We start from the raw sequence: 24,732 nt of genomic DNA, 5'->3' as shown, positions 1-24,732 counted from the left end.
AAACGTGCTATAATGCCAAGTCTTAGAATCACGTAATACTAATGACTTATTAATCCTTTCTGTAGCATTGTTTTATTATCCAATGCATTATTTTTCCTGAACCCTCATTCTACATCCATTTCCATGGAATCAGCCATCACCTCTGTTTGATAACCCCCAAACTGTTATCTCCATTTATGACTTCTTCCTTAAACATACGTGCATCGCTATATCCATCCATCCATACACCCATCCACCCATATCCCCACCCACCCACCCTTCTACTCATCTCCAGTGCATCTTTAATTACCCCACTTCATTCTTACAGACTATATACAATGTATAACTATGCAGTTCTGGATTTACTTTTATTATGTATACATATACTTCTAACAAGCTATTTATTAATTTTTGCTTATTATTAAGTAACCCCCCAAATTTGTCTCCCTAGTTTATTCATTATAACCAAAGAACATGAGTATTTAATTACTCATATTTTAACAAGAAAGTAAGCATGGCAACTACAGTAAAGTCCTGTGATTGGGGATATAACTTCTAAGTTCTGATGAATTTTGTTTATGAATGATATTATTATTATCTCTTTATGGACAGTCAGTAAGTCCTTAGGAACCACTTCTCTGTCCGTTTTGAATTGTGTCCACTGTTCTTATGCTACTCAGAGAACAATGGATATTGGTAACAATAAATATTGGGCAGCGTGCCTAAGGGATCATTTAAGGACTGGTTTCTCTCTATATAAAAGTGTTCATCAGAATCAATTTCTATTTATATGAAAATCGTTTACAAAAATATAAAGGATAACATATAGATAGCATTTTAGAAAAATGCTGACACAAATAGACTACTCAAGCCATAAGATAGATGTAGATAGAGAGATAGATAAAGGATGGAAAGATGATAGAACTTGCCTGATTGAAACGCAATTACTTAGGTTTCTTTAACTTAAAAGTGTATAATTCTAACACAGGCCTATATTTTTCTGCATATTTCTCTGATGAAATAAATTTTATCTACATGCCACTTTAGACTAGAAATAGTTTTTCACCATTTAAATGAATATATACTTAGATATAAAATATCAAGTGAGGTTCATATTAGAAGAAGAATACATATTAGAGTCTAAATGAGAAGTAATTTCATCTTACCATCCTTGTCACACCATATCTTTGCTGAGAAATATAAACTATCAACAAAATGAAGGGGACAAAGGGAACAAATGAACTCAACTGTATAGTAAAATTAGGCAATGTGATGATCAATTACAATTTCTGCTTTATGAAAAATATAAGCCTTCACTTTTTATTTCTTCAACCTCCTTTCTATGGCAAAAAATAAAAATAAAAAAGCCAACAGGAGGAAGCAAAAGATATGAAACAAAAGGAATAAATAACTTCAAGTTAGGGTAGCAGCATCAAGATGTGACATCAAGAACTATTTCCTGAACAAGTCAAATTAATTCATTAGAGTTATGCTTTTACTTCTTCCTTCCAGTTATATCAATAGAGAGCATAACTTTTCTCCTGATTCATTAAAAGATCTTTGAGAGAAAGAAAAGACAGCGATAGCTACTCTTCCTCTGCCCTCCTGTTCCAATGAAATGTCATATATATAAAATCAGGAAAAGATATTTATATGTGGTCAGAAAAAATAGCTTATAATAGTTGTAATAGTATAATAGTTTCAGAAAGCTAAAATGCATAACTTTTCTTTATAGGCATTTGAGGATATATATATTGATCAGCGAAAGACGATCAAGACAATGTTGGAATATGCTGATAAGGTTTTCACTTACATTTTCATTCTGGAAATGCTTCTAAAATGGGTGGCATATGGCTATCAGACATATTTCACCAATGCCTGGTGTTGGCTAGACTTCTTAATTGTTGATGTAAGTATCCTCCTATCTTTGTCTTCCATTCAAGGTAATTTGTCTTATCTATAAACTAATTCTAAAATAGTGAATCTTTGATCACTCTGTTATGTTGACAGGATATGCTACTTAATAGACACTAAACTAATTCACTGAATAATAGTGTAGTTTTTGTAAGAAATAAGCTAAATTAGTACTGATTTAGCATGGGGGGATGGGATTTGTGGTGGTTATCTAGAATAAAAAGCTGGGAAAAAACATATCAGAACTTTGTAGGGAGAGTGGTGAAATAGGGTATGTTGTTTAAATTACTTACCGTTGTGAATCAGACAGAATCGAGTTTGAATCCCAGCCCCACCACTGATTGGTTGTGTGCCACTGAGTAACTTGGCTCTTGACTCTGTAAAATGATGATATTAGTGCATACAGAGTTAAAGACATTCAATAAACAGTGATGATGGTGGAAGCTGATGTCAATTTTTAAAAATTCTTTTTGATCTTCTCAAAGTTTTTAAAGGATATGTTTAAAGAGTAGATTATATAGATTATAACTCCATTATAGGAAGTAAGATGTACGGGGTGTAGTGAAAAACTCTACTTCATCCTGTGATGGGGAGTTTCCCCAGTGTAACTATAGATTTGCAGCAAGCCCGTAATGTACCAACAGCCCTTCACAGAGTTTGTAAACCTAATGATTAATATTTCTTCTACCCAAAACAAGTGGCTGCCTTTGAGATTTGTTAAAGGTAAACATCATGTTATATGTTGTAAGTTTGGCATAATTTCAGTTTTAGAAAAGTGTGTTCGAAATATTACAAACTTCATAGGCAACAGTTTTATTACCCAAAGATGATAATCCAGCAGAACTATGCAGATTTCTTATGGAAAGTATTTCTAGAACTAAGGGTCATGCATATATATTATATCTCTTTAATTCTGAAAAAAGGCAAACCCAGAGATATTTGAAAAGCTTAACAGTGTTACTATGAAATGAGTGAATTGAAAAAAGCCTCAAAAGAGTGATAAGGGGTTCATATCCAACATATACAAACAGCTCATACAACTCAGCATCAAACAAACAAGCAGCTAAATTAAAAATGGGCAGAAATGAATAGAAATTTTTCCAAGGAGAAAATGCAGATAACCAATAGGCACATGAAAAGATGCTCAACATTGCTAATCATCAGGGAAATGCAAATCAAAACCACAATGAAGTATCACCTCACACCTTTCAGAATGGCTATCTTCAAAAAGACCACAAATAACAAATATTGGCGAGGATGTAGAGAAAAGGGAACCATTGTACACTGTTGGTGGGAATATAAATTGGTGCAGCCACTATGGAAAACAGTATGGAGGTTTCTTAAAAAGCTAAAAATAGAACTATCATATGATCCAGCAATTCTGCTCCTGGGTATATATCCGGAGAAAATGAAAACGCTAATTTGAAAAGGTACATGCACCCCAATGTTCACAGCAGTATTATTTATAATAATATAAAGATATGGAGGCCAAGATATGGAAGCAACCTAAGTGTCCATCAACAGATGAATGGGTAAAGAAGATGTGATATATATGTGTATATATATATATATATATATACATATATACACAATAGAATGCTACTCAGCCATAGAAAAGAATGAAATTTTCCCATATGCAACAACACAGATGGACCTGAAGTAAGTCAGACAGGAAAAGACAAATACTGTATGTTATCACTTATATGTGGAATCTAAGAGTAAAGCAAACTAGTCAATATAACAAAACAGAAACAGACTCACAGATATAGAGAACACACTAGTGGTTATCAGTGGGGAGAGGGAATGGGGGAGGGACACAATAGGGATAGGGGACTAAAAGGTACAAACTACTGTGTATGAAATAAATAAGCTACAGGGATGTATTATACAACACAGGGAATATAGCCAATATTTATAATAACTTTAAATGGAGTATAATCTATAAAAATTTTGAACTACTATGTTGTACAGCTAAAACTAATATAATATTGTAAATCAAATATACCTCAATAAAAAAAAGAAAGAAACCTCAAAAGAATAATTGCTTCAGCATGTCACAAATAGAAAAAGTTTCTAATATTTGAGATTTCAAGCATTAGAAGTTATATCATATTTCAACTGCTCATAATTTTTCACACTAGGCTTTAAATCTAAATATAATTTAATCCTTTTGAAAATTCCTGAGCTTTGCTTTTCTCTATTATGCTTATTCCATGTCTGGATTTTTAGTGGAAGAATGATGATTTTATTTATTATTACGAGTTGGTTTTTAATAGCCATTTCCGAAATATTTTAGGAAAATAATTCTGAAGGGAATTTTATAGTTTTGCAATAATAATACTTTTATTTTTCACGGTTCTATTTTAATTATTTCATAAGGATCAGCGTATCACTCTAAAAAAGGACAAAAGGAATTATAGCACATCTCAAGTAAACTAAAAAGCATATTAAACATAAGCCAACTTAATACACTTAAACATAGAAAATTTTGCAAAAATAGTATCCAGTGTATTTGGAACTATCCAATACCAGCTATTCTCAAACCAAAGAAATTCTAACTCTGGATACAGAGTTTTGGTCTTTATTTAGAGAATTACACATCTAAAATTTTTATTTCTTAGTTTTAGTTGCATATTTCATGCAAATGAAGTTAGTTTATTTATTTCTTTGTTTGGTAAACATTTATTGACTGGCGATTTTGGGCCAGGTACCATGGCAGAAGCTCTAGATTAGTATAAAAATTTTGAGTAAGTTTCATGATGGAATTACTTTTAAGTTACATTATTTACATAGGAATAAACTTTAGATAAGTGAAAACACAAAGTATTAGCAAGACAACAAAAATTCATCTTCAAAAAATCAACCTCAAAATTAATATGACAGTGCATTAATTTCTGTGAGTATCAATTATAATTAGTTGAAAATACCAACACAGGATAGATATTTCTTGCTTTTTCTGGTACAATAGCAGTTTTTATATTTTATTACTAACCATTGGCAAAGCCCTAAATTCAGCAGCAACTTAATAAAATAAAGGAAGAATAATCAATGACATTTTCCTATACCTGGACTTCTTCCTTTTTAAAATCAATTTTTACTTAAGTTTTCTAGCTAACTGAGTAATTAATAAATCACATGACATTTAATTTTTTTATTCAACTAGTTTTTAATTAACATCATGAAAGCTACTTTCTTTGCATCCAACTAAAAATATTTCCTTAAAATTTTAAAAGGTTTACTGAAAATATGTAGCCATTCATCTTCTGAGTATTTATAAACAAAAATTGTAATTACCACAATGTTGTAAATAACTATACTTCAATAAAATAAAATTTTTTAAAATTGTAATTATTGTATTACATAGTAACTGCAAATTGAATGACAATGATTCTATTTATTTACTTTTGTGTGTGTGCAGGTTTCATTGGTCAGTTTAACAGCAAATGCCTTGGGTTACTCAGACCTTGGCGCCATCAAATCTCTCAGGACACTAAGAGCTCTGAGACCTCTAAGAGCCTTATCACGTTTTGAAGGGATGAGGGTAAGGAAAATGAAAGAACCTGAAGTATTGTATAGAGCCAAAATTATTAAAGTAAATTTTAAAAAAGGAAAACTCATGCATGCAAAAGGAATGGCAAATCCTTGCAAATTGCTACTTTTTCCTTTTATCTGTTGCATATTTACTTCTAGGTGATATGCAAGAGAACTTAGGCCTCCCTTGAAATGATATGATATCATTTATCTGCCGTGCTCATTAAAATGGCTTTATTTCCTAATCCATTTTGGGAGTTTCCTTACAAACCCGTACACAAAAAAACAGATGCACTATTAAAGTACTATGTGTAATGATGATGATAATAATCAACTAAAGTGAATTCTACATCATGTGCTTCTCATTTGTGGTGGTCTAAACTGTACTTAATTAGTTTTATTGAAAACAATATGAATCATACATGTGCCTAAATATAAGTGTAAAGGAAAAAAATTTTTAATTGTCAAAATTTTGTCTGTACAATGCCAAAGTTTGCATTATTTGAATGTATTCAAGGGTAGATATTAAATATTAACTGAATTTAAAATTTTTTTAAAGTTATGTTAATATAGCTTCCATTTATAACTGCATTAATCTTCTTAATTTATATAAATAGCAATATCAACTTAAAGATTATATATAAATCTACACAATTTTTCATGAAAATGAATTTAAACTTTTATAACATAATGAATAGAAAATATAATTTTGACTCATTACCATAGATGATTTATAAATTAACCATAACTTAAATATCATTTATATGAGTCACAGAAAATTTTATATTACTCCTTTTAAGGAAATATTAAGGCATTCCCTATGATTCATAACAGGTTAAAAAATTTGCCATTATTGACTTGTTACTTTCCATGCCTTTTTAAAAATATGAAGTATTAATGTATAAGATGTATAACACAAAAATTTAGTTTCTTTGTTTTAATCAAATTTCCTTTTACTAAAACAAAGCTGCTGAACTAAGTGTAAGTGTGATTCCAACAGGAAAAACATTGCTCTTTTGCTGCCTAAGATTTCGTTATGTTTATAGAAACCAAGCTGTATTGTAGACCTACATTTGCATTTTCTAGTTTGTTGATAGCCTGATGTGTTCTTCTAAAATAAAATTTATTATAAATGTCACCTTTTAAGAACATAAGACTTTCTTATGAAATCTTCAATTGAAGACTTCTGCAATTTCCCTAACATATATAAAAAATGTTTCCTCACTAGAAACAATTTAACACAATATAATATGGTCTTATTTTATTTCTCACAGAGATCCTCACAGTTTATTAAAATGTTATTGGAAATTCTCTTCAGGATATGTGAAAATTAAGTTTATTTTCCAATTAAAATGTCACTTTTGTTTTAGACTGGTAGTTTCAGTTCTGGAGAAAAATATAATTTTTATACATTCTACTTAAACATTTTTTGATTTTTTTTGAAAACATTTGATTGATTCTGCTGAATCAAAGTAATACATTCGAAAAGTTTTCTGAAATCTGAACAATGCTAAACATTTGAAGCTGTTGTAATTATTTCAAATTTGACCTTTTGGAAGTTTATTAAATCCATGAATCAAATGGCCAGATATTTTCATATTTAACACCTTATTTCCATAACAATATTGACCCTGTGAGCCTTTAATTTTTACAGAAATAACCTTATCTATAATTTTGATCAATAATGCTTTTTATATTATAAGGAGAGGCTAATTTTTGAAACTTGGAGTTTTAAAAACAAAATCCTTATAGATGCTGATAGGAGATGAACTAATCGTTTAAATTGTCAGATTTATGAATATGGTCCTTGCCTCTTAATGACAGCATATATACAACCCTAAAATGGCTGGTGATTTCAACATGTATTTGGCATTGTAGAGACAAAATAACCTGATTATTGATTCTATTTTTGTTTCTTTGTTTCTGGTATTTGGAATTTTTGACTTTGTAAACAATATAATCATGGATGATGGTGAGGATGGAAATAATAATGATGATTATATTTGGGAAGTTAGCTTTGAATATATTCAGAAACTCTCATTTTATTCTTTTCCCTAGCAGCATAAAATCACAATAGCTATGTCAAAGCGTAAATCAGGCTCATTTTATTTTTGTTTTGTCACTTTTTCAAAGCATGTGCTTTAGTGCAACATTACCAAATAAAGCATGTTGTACAGTGCTTGATAAGAAGTTAGAAAGTAAGAAATAAATTATCATCACTTTGCCCTTTATGTTTTGCATGTCTTATGCACATTTCTGGCTGACAGCTTTGAAACATTTATTGTATTTCAAATTTCCAGTCCAAATTTTCAACTTGTAAAATTGAACTGAGTGAATTGATGTCATGGATAACTTAAGTAAAATAAATTTTGTATTTTTAATTTCCTTGTCTAGGAAATCTTAAATACCTTCTTTTTCAAAAGAACTCAAGCCTTGATTGATAGGTAAACAGAGAGCATCATATACAAAAAGTAACACCAAATGTTCTGTCATATCAGATTTCTAACTAATAACAAACTATATATTTCTATTTTATATAGGATAATCTTGCTCCAACTTGGATGGGGTGGAGCGCTGGTTCCGCCCCTCAGCCCTTTATTATGGGTACTGTATTACCCCTTTTGCTTCCTTTCATCCTTTCACTGTGACTTTGTGTTAGTGGGATGAGGGAGGGCTTGGGAAGGGTACTATCACACCACAGTAAGGAAAATACAGTATTTACATTCTAATCCCCTATTTTCAATTGTCTTAAATTTTCTTTTGAGAAAAATACCTTTTGTGAATTTACGCTCTGTGGATTTGAACCTCAACTGCTGATATCTTTATTAAGTTTCACTCAATATGATTTAGATGTGTGTATACTGAGTTATCCATTTATGGGGAGGTTATCTGATTGGTGAGGGTGGGGGACCCTGGTTTAGAATGGTTGCGTGAAGTTTTTAACTTATCAAGATGATGATGCTGTTTGAGGCATTTAAAAGAACACTTGCTATTTTCTACTTTGGTCCGGGGCCTGAAAATTGACATCAAGATACCAGCAGTGGCTTCCTTGCCTTGTTGACATGTGTGAGCAGATGCTAGGGTGCAGTATTCCAGGTTTCATAAAACTGGTATTGATTGTGTGATCATTCTCATGTTTTATTAAGTGTAAGTTTATAGGGGTTATTTTTCAAATATAACAAAGCAAAAATATATTAAGATAGAGTTGAGTGAGCACATGTGATTTGTGTTTTAAATAAAGAAAAGTAAATATGAAAGGATCCACTTATTTGACTTATACAGACTAGAACACCCACCTAGAAATAAAACATCTTATTATGTGTATTAAGATAGAATTTAATGCATAAACTTACTTCGTAGACTACATCACTCCCAACTAACCTCTTAGTATCTTAGAAGATATCATAGTGAAAACATAAATAAAAATGAATCTACATTTTGTTTATTCTTAAAGTTTGGGAATCATGTGCAAGGAGGACAGTTTTTATTTTTGAGGGAGAGAAAAAGTTGGAATTTTTGTTTGGATAATTAATGTATCATATCTTTCAAAAATAATTACCGTAATTAAATCCCACAACACAAATGCAGACATTAGATTTTAAAAAGATTCTATTACTCTTCTTCATACTTTAAAATGTGTGATTTCTACTTTGCCTACTTTTGATTTTTATTCACATAGTTTTTCAGTATTTTGATTAAAGAAACATTGCAATCCATGAGTAGTATTGATTTGAAGTTCAAAGACAATTCATTCAGACAAGAGGACATTTCTGCATGTATCAAAATTCCCAACATTAATTTGCATATTTAATTGTCAATCCCTCATTTCATGTTGACTTACTTAAAAAGCAGATAATGAACCAGAGACAGAAAGAGTTTCTGTAAGAGTGAGTTGTGTGCTAGAATACAGAAATTCTATTTTGATGACATTTTACAAAACATTTGTGAGAAGCAACCTCTAGTATTAATTCATTAAGATAGTTCCTTTCTTAGAACCTCCTTTTATGCAGCCTGAAACCTCAATTTGTTCTTTCCAACTTGTTTAGTCCAGTTCTGTCTAGTGCCTTCACCACCTGGGAACCAATTACTGCAGTTCCCTAGAGCCAGAAAGGAGTTAATACCCCTCCCTCTGTGCTGAACCAAGGAAGGGCTTGGGGCTCTTGGGAAAAGACAATCGTTTCTCTCATCCTTCATTGCCTAATTTAATGAGATTTTAAATATGAATGGACCTTTGTATAGTAAATCCTTTTACCTTCATAAAAATAAATGTTTTCTCTGGGCCAAATGTATGCCAACATTGTAAATGTATCTTGAAAGGCACAGCTGCTTATATCATGAATTACAGAGTTAATTTTAGTGTAAATCCAATCCCCAGTTTCAAAAGAAACCCCTCAGACTTATTAGCTAACCCCAAATTATTTTGTGTTCAGCTCTTTATTCTCATCCCATATCCAGAAATAGCATTTAAAAATTATGTGTTGATCAATAAATGCTAAGCTAACCTTTACTTCATTCATTCAATCACCATTTTTGTAGTCCTGTATTCAAAGCACCTGCTATATTCCTGTATTCAAGGCACTCAAAGGCTTGGAGAATTCACAAATATATTTTTTCATCTTAAATTAAAAAAAAAAAAAGCCTACCATCTGTCAGGATTACGGGAATGCCATTCATTAACTCTAATACAGAGCAATCTGGGTACCGGATAAGTACGAGTGACTCTAAGGAAAATTAGTGAGGTCGAATAGAAGGAACACGAGATGCCATTTCTAGTCTACATTCTGAACTTAACCTAGCTTAGCTCATTTTTCTCATTTACCAAATGGGAATGCAGTAGTAAAGTACCTCTATAGTCCTGTCCAGTGCTGGAATTCTGATTTTTGAATTCAAAAGAGGAAACACTCATCTCTATTTTGGAGGCTAAACTAAGAGGTGAAGTGAGGCTCCATGACAGAAGTGCTGCTTGAACTACAGCTTGTGAGAAGAGAGAGTGTTTCAGAAGGGGAGGTATTGGACAAGGAATTTCAAAGGGAAGGGCATCTCAATTCTCTGGTAATGTTATTAGCACATGGTAATTACATTAGTTGGATTGGCATGAAGACTAAGTGGCTAGGGAAGTTAAAACTAGAAATGTAGATTGAGGAGTGGTTTGAACATCAAGGTAAGGAAAATGTTTGATAATCAGTGGGAAGCCATTGAATAATTTTAAATGAGAGTTGGAGATTAATTCATCTTATATGAATTAAAGGAAGGAGGAAATTGGAAGACTCTGAAAATGGTACAAGTATGTACTAACAGATGTCAGAACTAGGGTGGCGATCATGAAAATGGAGAAGTGATAGAGGTGAGAAAGACTTTGAAGAAAAAAGTGTGAGACCTACAGATTGATGTGAAAAGAATTCAAGAAATAGGTGTAGGTAGCCAGTGTTCTGCTCATGGGCTAAACTGGGTGTTGTAGGTAAAAAAACAAACAAACGCATTTTAACATGTGCTTTGTGTATACACAGTAGAAACAGCTTTTTAATCTGGATGGTAGGCAAAATGTTTGGAAAAGGAGGGAAATAAATAATAACTTGATTTCAGCTTTCATATCTTGAATCCAAAGAAATCTAAGTGTATCCACACATTTAAAGTGAAGTATAAAATAAAGACTTATTCATTCAGTTGTATTAATGCAGACGGCCACATGAGATAAAGGTGAGGTGCCATGTGTCAGCCTGGTAGGCTGCATAGCTCACATCATCTGGATCTGCCTAGATAATTCAACTGACTTCATTTTTTCATTCTCATTCCCCCCTTTGTCATTAATGGTTTTATTATTTCCTTTGGCCCACTTTCAGATTGACAAGAATCATAGAGGTACACAGGTAGAATTCAACTTAGCTATGAATGTTCAAGTCTGAGGCATCATCTGCCACTTAGGAGCATTTTAGTGCCTGTCTTTATCTCTCTCTTAGCTACTCATGTGCATCTCCAATGGGAACTGTAGAGAAGGAAGCAAGGACAGTCCTCCCTCCAGTGTTGCTAAATATAAAAACTCAGAGTTTTAATTTGTGGTCCAGGAATAAAGATAAGAGGGGCAAAAGTGCTTCCATTAAAAAAAAAAAAGTAGATAATTATTTAGCACAGAACTTGATATAATCACATCAGATTTAGGAGCTATCATCCCCAAAATGGCATCCCTCCTTTTCTTATTTTCCTAAGAAACTGATTTCTACTACGTTTCATTTAAAATAAGTTTATCAAATTAAACTCAGTAAATGAAACAACTGATATGACTGGAGCTTGAAATAAACGATGTGATGATCTAATGAAATACATAATGCTAAATTGTCTTGCTTCTTATGCAAAAATTATTATTAGTCATAACAATGCATGAATAATTAAGGACAAAATTATATTAGGTATTTAATAATTTTTTATATTTATACATCTGAATTTTTAGTTTAATAAAATATATCAGTCAAATCAACTCTTGTCCCAACATTTTAGTTTCATTCTTTAATATATTGCCTTTTTTAATGAGTTAATTTTCTCTGTTAGGAATTCTTACTTTTTCTAATAAAAAATTTTCTGACTTCATCTGACAGCAAATTCCTCTGATTTTGTTTTCCCTTTAACCTTTCAGTACTTCCTCCTCTCTTTTTAAAAACTTTTTCATCTTTGATATATTATCTAAATTCATTTCCCTAAATGTATTGCTTATGAAAGAATGTATTTCATTTTAAGACATTTTTACTTTGCTTTTAAATATCTTAGAATAATCTTGATAGTTAAAAAAAAAAAAAAAAGAATGACTAAAGATTACTAGGGGAATGTCTTTTCTTTTAACCAACAAGAATTCTGACTTTTCTTTTTTTCCATTTGTGTATTAGGTGGTTGTGAATGCCCTTTTAGGAGCAATTCCATCCATCATGAATGTGCTTCTGGTTTGTCTTATATTCTGGCTAATTTTCAGCATCATGGGTGTAAATTTGTTTGCTGGCAAATTCTACCACTGTGTTAACACCACAACTGGTGACATGTTTGACATCAGCGAAGTGAATAATCATTCTGATTGCCTAATACTAACAGAAAGAAATGAGACTGCCCGATGGAAAAATGTGAAAGTAAACTTTGATAATGTAGGATTTGGGTATCTCTCTTTGCTTCAAGTTGTAAGTGAACACTCTTTTCTCTGAAATGTGTTTATTGTTTGGAATAATAACAAAGTAATGACATACAGCTATTATTTAATTACTAAGAAGAAAGTTTATAACATATTTCCTTTTTTCTAATTTTGATTTATTAGTACAAGTTCATGAGCCCAGATGGGTGGAAATGTCAGTATATTTAAACAGTGCAGACATAGTTGATAGTGGCCAGGTATTTTAGTTCTTTCCAAAGGTCTTTTCTTTCTTCTCATATTACTCTCTCTTCCCATGTGAACAAGTTGATTAATAAATCAATAAATTTGCTATTATTTTTCCTATTGCAATTGGAAAGCTTGTTTCATTGATGGATCACCCCCTCCCCCCAAACATACACCCTTAACACACCTGATTGGATTGTAACAAATTGGTGGGAATTAAATTAACTGCTACTGAGTTGTATCATTTGGATTGAAGATTGGGGAATGATATTTAGGTTTTAGGTTTAGATCCTCATAGCAAAATGAAATAATACCAGGTAACACTCAGACACAGAAATCAAACACAAGCAGCTGTTGTCTCACCCCAAATGGCCTTCAGTACAATTACTTAAGTCTTTTTTTTTTTTTTTCTCTAAATATTGATGTTTTCACTACTGGGTCTTTAAGACTGAAAAATAGTTCACAATTTATAAAAATGTAAAAGATGGTGGCCTCTTAAACATTTTCATTTGATGCTGCTTCTGACTGCAGCTGCATCACAAGAGAGCAGTGGGTAAAAACAGAGTCTAGATCGTTTGAAAAACATTGTAAAAATACTGTTCTATTTTGGCCACTGAAAACTCATCTTAAAAAAAAAAAACTGCATAAGTTCTTTCCTGTGGTTCTGCAGAATCTTTAGGGAAGAAATCTATTTTGTTTCACCAGGGTTGTGTTTTCAATTGTTCAGCCAGGAGATTAAGCAAGCAAACAAACCTGGACTGGTCAAAATCCTTCTGCATCTCTTTCAGAGGTGTCAGTACTGTGATTCTTTTACAAGTTCTTTCCACCTTCTTGTTAGAAATTCTTATTTCTCTTGTAGATGTTTCTGACTTACTCTGAATGCTTATGCAATTAAAATAGAGATTTTTATGATCTGGCAAGTATGATTTCTTTAAATATTATAGTAGACACATGATGATATTTCCTTGGGCCCTTATCCTAACGCTTAACTAATAAACACACTTATAAATATCACTAATTTATATCACTTCCTCCATAAAATTGAGAAAGAAAAATTGAAAATTTCAAGCAATCCCTTAAAATGCTAAACAAGGGGTAAAGATCCTGTATGAAGCCATTAAATAAATTCTGCTACTGAAGTACTGATTTATACTTGGCTTTATACAGAATTATCTCTCTGTTGATTAGCAATTCATTGAAATGGTTCCTTGAATCACTTTTTTCTGTTCCTGTACCTAGTGTGTGATGAACTTGTTCTATCATTGACCTCAGCCATTGACACATTCAACATTTCCCTCTTTGATAGACAAATAAGTTCTATTTTCTAGCTAAGAATCTTTACTTTCTCTTCACTGCCGTCACAAGCACCCTTACTTGGCTTTCTTCCCATGACATCTACCACTTCACAAGTGTTAGTGTTATAAAAACAAAGATGTGTTGAGATACAGATGCTGAAAGCTTTTTGCTAGACTTGCTCACTAAGGAATAATCCTCTCAGGCCCATAGGGCTCAAAATTCATGTCCTAGGGCAAGTAACAAATTACTGTAAGTTATTACACTTGGAATACCAAGTGTACTCTTTTTCACTTTTCTTACCCAAATTAACTCACTCTCATCAAAAATTACAGAGAAGAGGGACTCCCTGGCGGTCCAGTGGTTAAGACTCCACGCTTCCAACGCAGGTGGCGAGGGTTCAGTCCCTGGTTGGGGAACTAAGATCCCACATGCCACATGGCATGGCCAAAAAAACCCCCAAAAAACAAAACAAAACAAACGAACAGAAAAAAAAAAAAAAAAACAAGGAGTATTATTTTTAAAAAATTACAGAGAAGAAAGTGGAATATAGGATTATTTCTAGATGTTATGCTTTAAAATTCTTAAAATGTTAGTTGCAACTGACTTTTTGTATACCTGTATGATCCTTAGAGTGTTACAATCAAGAGAAATCATAAACTTTCAGTCGCTTTGATCACCTTGTAGATAGATTTTAGTGGATGATCGTCAGGTCTAAGTTGTAGTTGTTTTGCTGCTACAAACATTGCCAAATGTGTTGGCATTTGTAAAGCTTTCTAAAAGTATTCCACCAAATCTTGATAGCACTTTATATTGCATGATTCCATTAACTCTAAAGAACTGAGAAGTATTTGTGAGTTGGTTATCAAGCAGGAAGATATATCAAATGACCATTCTGTTTATTATATGGTCTAGAAATGAAGAGACTTACTGAGATATTGTTGGTCCAAAATCCATGTAAAATTTGTTTTGAGATGTCTTTTAAAAATGTTCCTTTTAAAGAAATATATCAGGAAGAATATTTATTAAACATCAGGTCTGAATTATTTTTACTCCAAAGTAAAACATGCATGTCCTTTTTAACAGGCCACATTTAAGGGATGGATGGATATAATGTATGCAGCAGTTGATTCCAGAAATGTAAGTATTCTTTACATCCTAAGTCTTTTCACAATATTGATTAGGCACTAAAATTAACAGAGCATAGCAGCTAAATGGAATGATTCTACAATGAATTTTTAAAAAGGGAAAAGTATGACTCAAGTTAATACTCAAGTATAGTAGTATTTATCAGAAAGATCTTAGTAAGATATATCAAAATGGAAGTCAAGCTAAAGTAACACATGAGTATATTTAATAACTAACAAATATCCGTCTATTAACTATTTTTCTATTTTGTTTCCTTTTTATCTACCAATTATATAATCAATAATAATTTTGGCATGCTGGAGCAAATATGAAGAAATACATGGTTACTATCAGTAGTTTACCCTCCATATTAGACAAGTTAGGGATGTTGTCTAGGTAGCCTTAGATTTCTGTAATAGTCACTTTAAAATCCATTCTTTTATATGATTATAGCATCCATAAATTTACTGGAACCTTTACAGATACTGTTATCATTTCTGTGATCAACAGTTTCCTTCAAGTTTCTGTCACCTAAGACCTACTTTTTTGATTTCTCCTATAATAGTCCTTTTCAGGCTTCAAGAAGAGAATTGAAATCCATGCTCATTCCAACTCTGCTCTTCAAAATTTGTAAAATTTAGTATTTTCTCTTTATCTTTCCATTCTGAAGTCCCATCTTCTATAATCATGAAGAATGAACTTTGCCCGTGTAATCTTTAAACTGATCTGATAAGCACACTTTTATCTTTCTTGATGTGCATTTCCCATAAGTGGCTTTAGTTTTATGTTGAGTACTTTCCTGATATCCTCCAGAGATGAGTTATTTCACTTTGTTACTTATTATTTTTGTTTTGTGTGTTTGGTTGGTTTTTAACTCTGTTATCTTTAGGAGGACATGAATCTATTAGGGCACTATCTATAGTGACTCCTTTACCTCTTTACTAAGTGCTAAGTAAAAGCTCAAATGCTTATTTATTATGAGTACAATCTAGAGATTAAATTATCAGTTGAGGATTTAGCAGATGGCATGTCCAGTTATGTCTACTCAATCTGAAAAATTCAATGAGTGTTATAATGTTATAGGCAGGATGCCAAACATCGAAATAAGTAACTCAATTCTTGTTTGCTAAATAAATTCATGCATCAGGAATGATTATTTCTAAACATAGTCTATGCATATTTACTGATGTAAAATTTTTTCACTATTAATTTTTAAATTATTAAAATGCAATACCTTAAAAAATTCCCAAATTTAGTACACTACTGTCCAAATGGCAAGATATTAGTTGTATTTATAGTTAGAAAAAAATACATTTCAAAATCATCATACTGTATTTTTCACATGAGAACACTCTGTTTTTCACATAAAAAATTATCCTAAAGGCTAATTTCAGAGATTTTTTTTTTAGAGGTAGCTGATTTAGAGGAAATAAAGAAAAGTACTGCTTAAGTGTTACTAGAAATTTTCTTTTCTATTCTCATGAAAAACACCAGTGACTACCAGCATCAAATGTATTGTAATATCTTACAAAATATTCTCCTTTTGTAGGTGGAACTCCAGCCTAAGTATGAGGAAAGTCTATACATGTATCTTTACTTTGTTATTTTCATCATCTTTGGGTCCTTCTTCACCTTGAACCTGTTTATTGGTGTCATCATAGATAATTTCAACCAGCAAAAGAAGAAGATAAGTATTTCTAATATTTTCTCTCCCACTGAGATAATAAATTATTTGAAGGGTGTTCAACACCAAATGAATACTTTAACTCAGAAACCAAATGGGATTATATATTAAAATCTATTTTTGCATCCTCCCCCTCTGCCATTCACTGCCCATGTCTTTCATGGTATAAAAAGCCAAGAATGACTGTATTCCATTCTCCTGTGCATAGGTTCACAAAATCTCTCTCCTCTTTAAAGAAAAAATACTCAGGTACCACATTTTCTCTTTTGAAAAAGAATAATTAAAAAAAGAACTAGAAGAGAACCCAGGCATATACCTGTTTCCCAGAGTCAACCTGTTGTTTTATCTTTACAACTTCCCTCCTTGAAATATATTTTCCAGCAAAAACGTTTAAAATCTTTGCAGTAAATTAGACGTGAGAGGTAAGCTTCTTCTAGTGTTTCTTTTCACATTTTTAAATTCTTTTTTGGCTCATTTTATGTATTCCCACTTCATTCTCCCTGTTGTTAATTACAAACTGTCAGTCCCAGCCTTGAATTGAACAGTTCTTTATTAATTATTAACACTTATGAAGCCCATTTTATCATCCCAGTTATATACGCACGTTATCAAAAACACAGAAAGTGAAGAAATATCATTACTCAGGAGTAACCACTATTCACATTTTATGTTTTTCTGTTCAGACTTTTTCTACACATATCCTTGTTACTGAAATTATTTGATCTATAATTATAAATTTTTTTTGACTTAACATAAGTATTTTCCCATTTTGTTAAGTCTTCATATATATAGTATCATAATTTTCTTAACCATTTTCCAATAGATTGATGATTTAGGTTGTTTCTAATCTTTAATAATTTAAATAGTGCCTGGTCAAAAGTCTTTGTGCCAAAAAAATTTGAGCCTTTAATGATTTCTTTAAGATAAATTCCCAGAGTAAAGTGTTTTGCTTTCCACAGATAACATGCCCACTCATACTCCCAATAAAAGCATATGGATGTGCTCAGGTCGCTGCTCTTTCACTGGCATCAAACATTCTCTCTGTTTTTTGGTACTTGATATTTGAAAAATAAAAATTGTATTTAATTTTAATTTTCATGTCTTTTATGACTAGTGGGTTTGAATATGTTTTCGAGGCCTTTTTTTTTGGCCATTTATTTTTCTTCTTTTGTGTACTGATCTTCATCTCACTTGCTCAGTCTGTTTTCTTATTATATGAGTGCTTTCATTGTATGAGACTCTTTCACTTATGGAACATTTCTGTCCCTTAGCCCCCTTTATTATTACTGATATTACTCTGTTGTCATTATCAAGCTATTTCGTTTCACTTATTAGCCTGAGTTCTAATCCTCTGTACCTACTGGCCTATCATATCACATACCTGCCATACGTATGACCTCTGACTTTTCCCCTAAGTCATCTACCGATTTGGCCAGTTTCCTTTCTATCCTTTTGCTCCAATTCTTGGCAGAGTGAAAGTGGCTTTTTATGAGTAACTCTAAACCATCATGCAATATACCTACTCTAACTCTTTGCTACATATGAATAAGAAAATCATTGTCTTTAACTTCTGAAAGGCAGTGTGTGTAATAAACGGAACCACGTATTTAGTGTCTCAGTGAACCAAATTGTACTACTTCCTGAGTTTATGGTCTTGGGTAAAATACTTAACCTCTCAGATTCTGGGAATTTTTCCTCCATAAAATAATAGTGAAAATAATAAAGTCAATTTTGTATGATTGTGAGAAATAAATAAGACTATAGTATCTAAAAACTAGTTTTAATTTTTCAAATTTAAAATCCCAGGCATAATTATGCTAATTGGTTGAATTTTGCATTTCCTTTTTTAATTGCCCCTTTCCTATTTTAAGTTTAACATTAAAAAACTATGTACAAAGGGACACAGTTTTAACCAGTTTTGATTTATCTTTTCTATACTTTGGAGGTCAAGACATCTTTATGACAGAAGAACAGAAGAAATACTATAATGCAATGAAAAAATTAGGATCAAAAAAGCCTCAAAAGCCTATACCTCGACCAGGGGTAAGAAATACCAAATGATATGGGGGAAAAAAATATAAAAACAAAAACTTTCATGGGTTTTCTCACAGAAGAGATAGAAGCTAACATTTCCAGCAGCAAAGATTTCTCCCACTTTTAGAGCATCATTAATTCATACCTTTTATGGTAATGGTAAAAATGATTTTTTAAAGGGAGAGACCAAAAGGAAAAAGAAGAAACAGAAAATGCACCCTTATCTTCAAGGCATTTAGAATTACACAACTAGAATCCAAACAAAATGGCAAAGGACACATAGGCAATGTGATATGCACAAGGAATTTGATCATATAACTCAAGAATAATTGCCAAGTAATGTTAGAGAGAAGAGTAATCTTGGATGGGGTTAAAAAACATGCAGTTTTCTGATAGATTAACAAGTTGATGAATTATTGAGTGAAATTACACCTTACTTCCATTTTATTTTTCATTAGAGGTACCAGGTGTTTTAGAGAAGGAAAGACTTCTAGTATCTAATATTCATATATAAGGCTATAAAGTTAGAAATTACTAATGTCTACAGAAGTCAGAGTCAATAAGTACAATTCATGATGATAAATAACCAAATGTCATGTTTCCATGATGAACCAATGAAACAACTGCCGTGAAATGGAGGAGTCTTATCCCACATTGTACTGATTTTTATGATGATGATCTGTGAGGTGAAGACAACTCCTGGGGTGCTTTAGGGAATAAAATGCTAGTGAACATTCATATTCATACTGTGCTAGCCAAAACTTGCCTTCTTGAGAATGATGAAAAACATATACTGTCCTCTGTTAAGCCTTAACACTGGAAGTAAAAATGAGTCAACTATGTGTAGGAAAAATGTAAGATAGACAATGTCCTCAAAGTTCCTCAGTGGCCTAGGAAAATTGGCCAGACAATAGCCTGTAGTGAATGACAGTGGCAGAACCAGGGAGCAGAACCATAGATCAGTGACAAGGGACATGAATTTGTGACATCAAACCATAAGGAATGTCATTCTGGCCTGATTATCCCTGTGTAGACTCAGCATTCTGTGTGTGACAATGTCAGCAAAGACTGGTTGGTGGAAGATCATCAGTATTGCCACACATGGACTTTAAATGCATAATGTTATAGGTGTGTCATGAAAATGACAAGTTCCCTCTAACAATTCTTTGAGAATAAGACAAGTGGAATGTTAATAGATACTATATTTTGAAACTGCTTCATGGTCCAACTGATCATGGGAAATTCTGGTATAACAAAATTAAGCAGGTTTCTTAACTTCTCATAATTTTAATACATCAATACGCATTTTGTGCCTCTCAGAGAAGTGTATAGTATGCAGTGTTTCTTATCAGAAATCCCCTTTTGACAAGGGATTGTTATTCTGTGGAATACATTTTGGTAAATAGCAATTTAGGTAACTAAATTAAAAAACAATGTGCTATAAACCATCTTTTACAAAATTCAGGGCCAGTGGTTCCTAGGCATAATACTAGACAGTCAGTTAGTGCAGAAAGTACTTATGTAGAAGCTAATGTGTACAGGAAAACTCCTCTGTTGCTAAAAGTGTTTCTGATTCTCTACAGAACAAATTTCAAGGAATGGTCTTTGACTTCGTAACCAGACAAGTTTTTGACATAAGCATCATGATTCTCATCTGTCTCAACATGGTCACAATGATGGTGGAAACTGACGATCAGAGTGAATATGTGACTAACATTTTGTCACGTATCAACCTGGTGTTCATTGTGCTGTTCACTGGAGAATGTGTGCTGAAGCTCGTCTCCCTCCGCCATTATTATTTTACCATAGGCTGGAATATTTTTGATTTTGTGGTTGTCATTCTCTCCATTGTAGGTAAGAATTATTTCAGGTCTCTTAAATTCAGCTCAATAAAAGTAAAAGTTAGACTAATCAAGTTTCAATTAGAGGTCATCTGACCACTCAGAGAAAACCACTGTGAAAATTTTGATGTATTTCATACTGGTGTGTTTCTCTTTCTTACAAAATGAGGCTCCTGCTATGCATAGAGTATTGTATCCTATTCTGTCCATTTTAGACTAGGTATATTATTTGTCAATATAGCAAAGTCTCATTCATTTGAACTAGAAATGTGCTGTTAACTAAGATTGAAATGTTTTTGACTTGTTGAGATTGAATAGTCTATACAATATATAAATAGCTCTGTTGAAGAGAGGACTAGAAATTTAGTCTGGTACTCAGGAGAGACAGTGCATCAGAGACATAGACACAGAGTCATTAGCATGTATACAGGAGTGGAAGCTGGTGGCAAATAAGGAAGAGCATAGAGTGAAAAGAGAATAAAGCTAAGAACAAAATGTCAGCAATTGCAGATGGTAAGTTCTTTAATGCAGGGTATGGGATATTTTGTAGATTACCTTGAAATTTATAGTAATGATGCACAAAAGAAGTGATGTGGCATGGAACATCATTTCATCAGTCATACACTTCAAAGCCTGGAATGTTAAACAGGTCATGTGACCAATAGCTCATCTCATTCAAGATACAACTCTAGCTCCAGTGAAGTGAAGAAGTCTGCCTGTGGGCCTGAAGTATTCATTCTTTCCTAAACCAGATAATAATATGATTGGGTCAATATTTTACGATCCAATAGGGGGCGCCTCCGTTGGGCAGATTTTCATGCCATTCCCCGCTCTGAAGAAGTTGATCTTCTTTCCAACTCATATGTTGTATGTAGCCTTTGATTCCCACAGTAATCTGTGGTGTAATTAGTTGTGGATAGGGTACTTAGTTGTATTTACCTCTCTTTCTCTCTCTCTTTCCCTCTCTCTCACTCATATACACACACACACACACACACACACACACACATGCTTACTTACTCTTTACCGAATGAGGTGGTGTAACTCAAAGGTCCTTAATTTCTTGAGCTCCTCTTCAGCTCAATCACTATTTCATTATTTGAAAGGCAAATGGAGAAAGAAGCTTTAAGGAAGAGAGCTGAGAGACCAGTGTCAGACACAGGAAACCAGAAAGAGCGTCAGCTTAAACCCTTTTAGAAATGCGCCAGATCATATATATATATATATATATATATATATATATGAATATTATAGTAGAAACTTAGGGAAACATCAAGTTCATGGAGAGATGAAAACAGCATTAAAAACTGCAGATACTTTTAGATGGGGAAGGACTGAATAGAGGGTATATATGATTTGGCATTTTCAGAAAAAAATCATTGGATTCTTATAAACGTGTACGTATACTGTTGGCTACTGCTCTTAAGATGGACTTGAGAATTTTTAATTTGTTTTTTTAGATTCAGTCTTGGGATTTTGTATAAGCTAAAACTGGTCTATAGATATCCCTCAAAGACAAAAGGTACTATAAAATCCTTATTGAATTGAATATTGTCATAGTCACCTTGGACTGCCATAATAATTACCACAGACTGGGTGGCTTAAACAAGAGAAACTTATTTTCTCTGAGTTCTGGAGGCCAGAAGTCCAAGTCAAGGTGCCAACATGATGGGTTTCTGGTGAGAGCTCTCTTCCAGGCTAGTAGATGGCTGTCTTCTCACTGTGTCCTCAGGTGGCAGGGAGAAAGAGAGAGCAAGCTCTCTATTGTCTTTTCTCATAAAGGCACTAATCCTATCATGAGGGCTCCAACCTCATGACGTCATCTAAACTTAATCATCTCCCAAAGGCCCTATCTCCAAATACCACCACCTTGGGGGGTTAGGGCTGTAATGTATGAATTTGGTGGTAGGGTGGGTGTGTGGTGGGGAGGACAGAATTTAGTCCACAGCAAATACTGAGTTGAATTTAATGCTGAATGCCGAAATTAAGGTTTATCTATAATATATGTATGTATCGTCTGTATGTAACATTGAAGATTAAGTAACTGAATTTCAGTACTCTGAACTTTACCTGGGAGCCTTAACAGAAATTTAAGTATTATTTTAATGGATAACTTCTTCACTGGTTGATACTCTGATCTTTTATCCATAGGTATGTTTCTGGCTGAGCTGATAGAGAAATATTTTGTGTCCCCTACCCTGTTCCGAGTGATCCGTCTTGCCAGGATTGGCCGAATCCTGCGTCTGATCAAAGGGGCCAAGGGGATCCGCACGCTGCTCTTTGCTTTGATGATGTCCCTTCCTGCGTTGTTTAACATCGGCCTCCTGCTCTTCCTGGTCATGTTCATCTACGCCATCTTTGGAATGTCCAACTTTGCCTATGTTAAAAAGGAAGCTGGAATTGATGACATGTTCAACTTTGAGACCTTTGGCAACAGCATGATCTGCCTGTTCCAGATTACCACCTCTGCTGGCTGGGATGGATTGCTAGCACCTATTCTCAACAGTAAACCACCCGATTGTGACCCTAATAAAGTTAACCCTGGCAGCTCAGTTAAGGGAGATTGTGGGAACCCATCTGTGGGGATCTTCTTTTTTGTCAGTTACATCATCATATCATTTCTGGTCGTGGTGAACATGTACATCGCTGTCATCCTGGAGAACTTCAGTGTTGCTACTGAAGAAAGTGCAGAGCCCCTGAGCGAGGATGACTTTGAGATGTTCTACGAGGTTTGGGAGAAGTTTGATCCCAATGCCACCCAGTTCATGGAATTTGAAAAACTCTCTCAGTTTGCAGCTGCTCTTGAACCTCCCCTCAATTTGCCACAACCAAACAAAATCCAGCTCATTGCCATGGATCTGCCCATGGTCAGTGGGGACCGGATCCACTGTCTTGACATCTTATTTGCTTTTACGAAGCGGGTTCTGGGGGAGAGTGGAGAGATGGATGCTCTCCGAATACAGATGGAAGAGCGATTCATGGCTTCCAACCCATCAAAGGTCTCCTATCAGCCAATAACTACGACTTTAAAACGAAAACAAGAGGAGATGTCTGCTGTTATTATTCAGCGTGCGTACAGGCGCCACCTTTTAAAGCGAACTGTAAAGCAAGCTTCATTTACATATAACAAAAATAAAATCAAAGGTGGGGCTAATCTTCTTATAAAAGAAGACATGGTAATTGACAGAATACATGAAAACTCAGTTACAGAAAAAACTGATCTGACCATGTCCACAGCAGCTTGTCCACCCTCCTACGATCGGGTAACAAAGCCAATCGTGGAAAAACACGAGCAAGAAGGCAAAGATGAGAAAGCCAAAGGGAAATAAACAAAAATAAATCAAAATCACTGGGTGACAAATTGTTTACAGCCTGTGAAGGTGATGTATTCTGGTCAACAGGACTCCTTTAGGAGGTCAATGCCAAACTGACTGTTTTTACACAAATCTACTTAAGGTCAGTGCCTACAATCAGACAGTGACCCCTTGTCGGAAAACTGTGACTCTGTGAAAAGGGGAGATGACCTTGACAGGAGATTACTGTTCTCACTACCAGCTGACACTGCTGAAGACAAGAGACAAAATGGCTACTCAGACTGTAGGGACCAGTTCAAAGGGGTGCAAACCTATAATTCGGGGGTTGTTTAACATGAAACACTTTAGTGTAGTAATTGTATCCACTCTTTGCATTTCGACTGCCACATTTGTCACATTTTTACAAAATCTGTTAGTGGATTCATCTTTTTTTTAGTCCATATGTTGTTTATTATATGTGACTATTTTTGTAAACGGGGTTTCTGTTGGGAAATAGACTAAAGGACCTCTCTAACAGGTATGCCACCAGAGGTTATGGTAATTGCACGGCCTCCCATCTGCACAGAGATGTGGTTTGCATGAGGGCATGCTACACTCAGAGATCATGCATGAAAAAAGTCATGAGGAAAACAATGAATTCTTAAATTCCATCCATGTTTCTGG

The 24,732-nt window shown here is 33.4% G+C and overlaps 1 protein-coding gene across 6 annotated transcripts in view; it reads left to right on the top strand.

Moving 5' to 3' along the window:
* LOC133098367 (sodium channel protein type 1 subunit alpha) overlaps window positions 1–24,084 on the top strand; it is an 89,960-nt gene extending 65,876 nt beyond the window's left edge. For all 6 annotated transcript variants that reach the window (XM_061201189.1, XM_061201182.1, XM_061201173.1 and 3 more), the window contains exons 19-26: window positions 1,715–1,888; window positions 5,312–5,434; window positions 12,300–12,581; window positions 15,155–15,208; window positions 16,746–16,883; window positions 18,819–18,923; window positions 20,498–20,768; window positions 22,907–24,084. In XM_061201189.1, the coding sequence (XP_061057172.1) occupies window positions 1,715–1,888; window positions 5,312–5,434; window positions 12,300–12,581; window positions 15,155–15,208; window positions 16,746–16,883; window positions 18,819–18,923; window positions 20,498–20,768; window positions 22,907–24,084 (2,325 nt within the window). The remainder of the gene's footprint in view (window positions 1–1,714; window positions 1,889–5,311; window positions 5,435–12,299; window positions 12,582–15,154; window positions 15,209–16,745; window positions 16,884–18,818; window positions 18,924–20,497; window positions 20,769–22,906) is intronic.
* The last annotated feature ends 648 nt before the right edge of the window (window positions 24,085–24,732 follow it).

The sequence above is a fragment of the Eubalaena glacialis genome, chromosome 1 (genome assembly GCF_028564815.1).
Source record: "Eubalaena glacialis isolate mEubGla1 chromosome 1, mEubGla1.1.hap2.+ XY, whole genome shotgun sequence".
Lineage (NCBI taxonomy): Eukaryota > Metazoa > Chordata > Mammalia > Artiodactyla > Balaenidae > Eubalaena > Eubalaena glacialis.
This window is presented reverse-complemented; position numbering and strand designations above follow the sequence as displayed.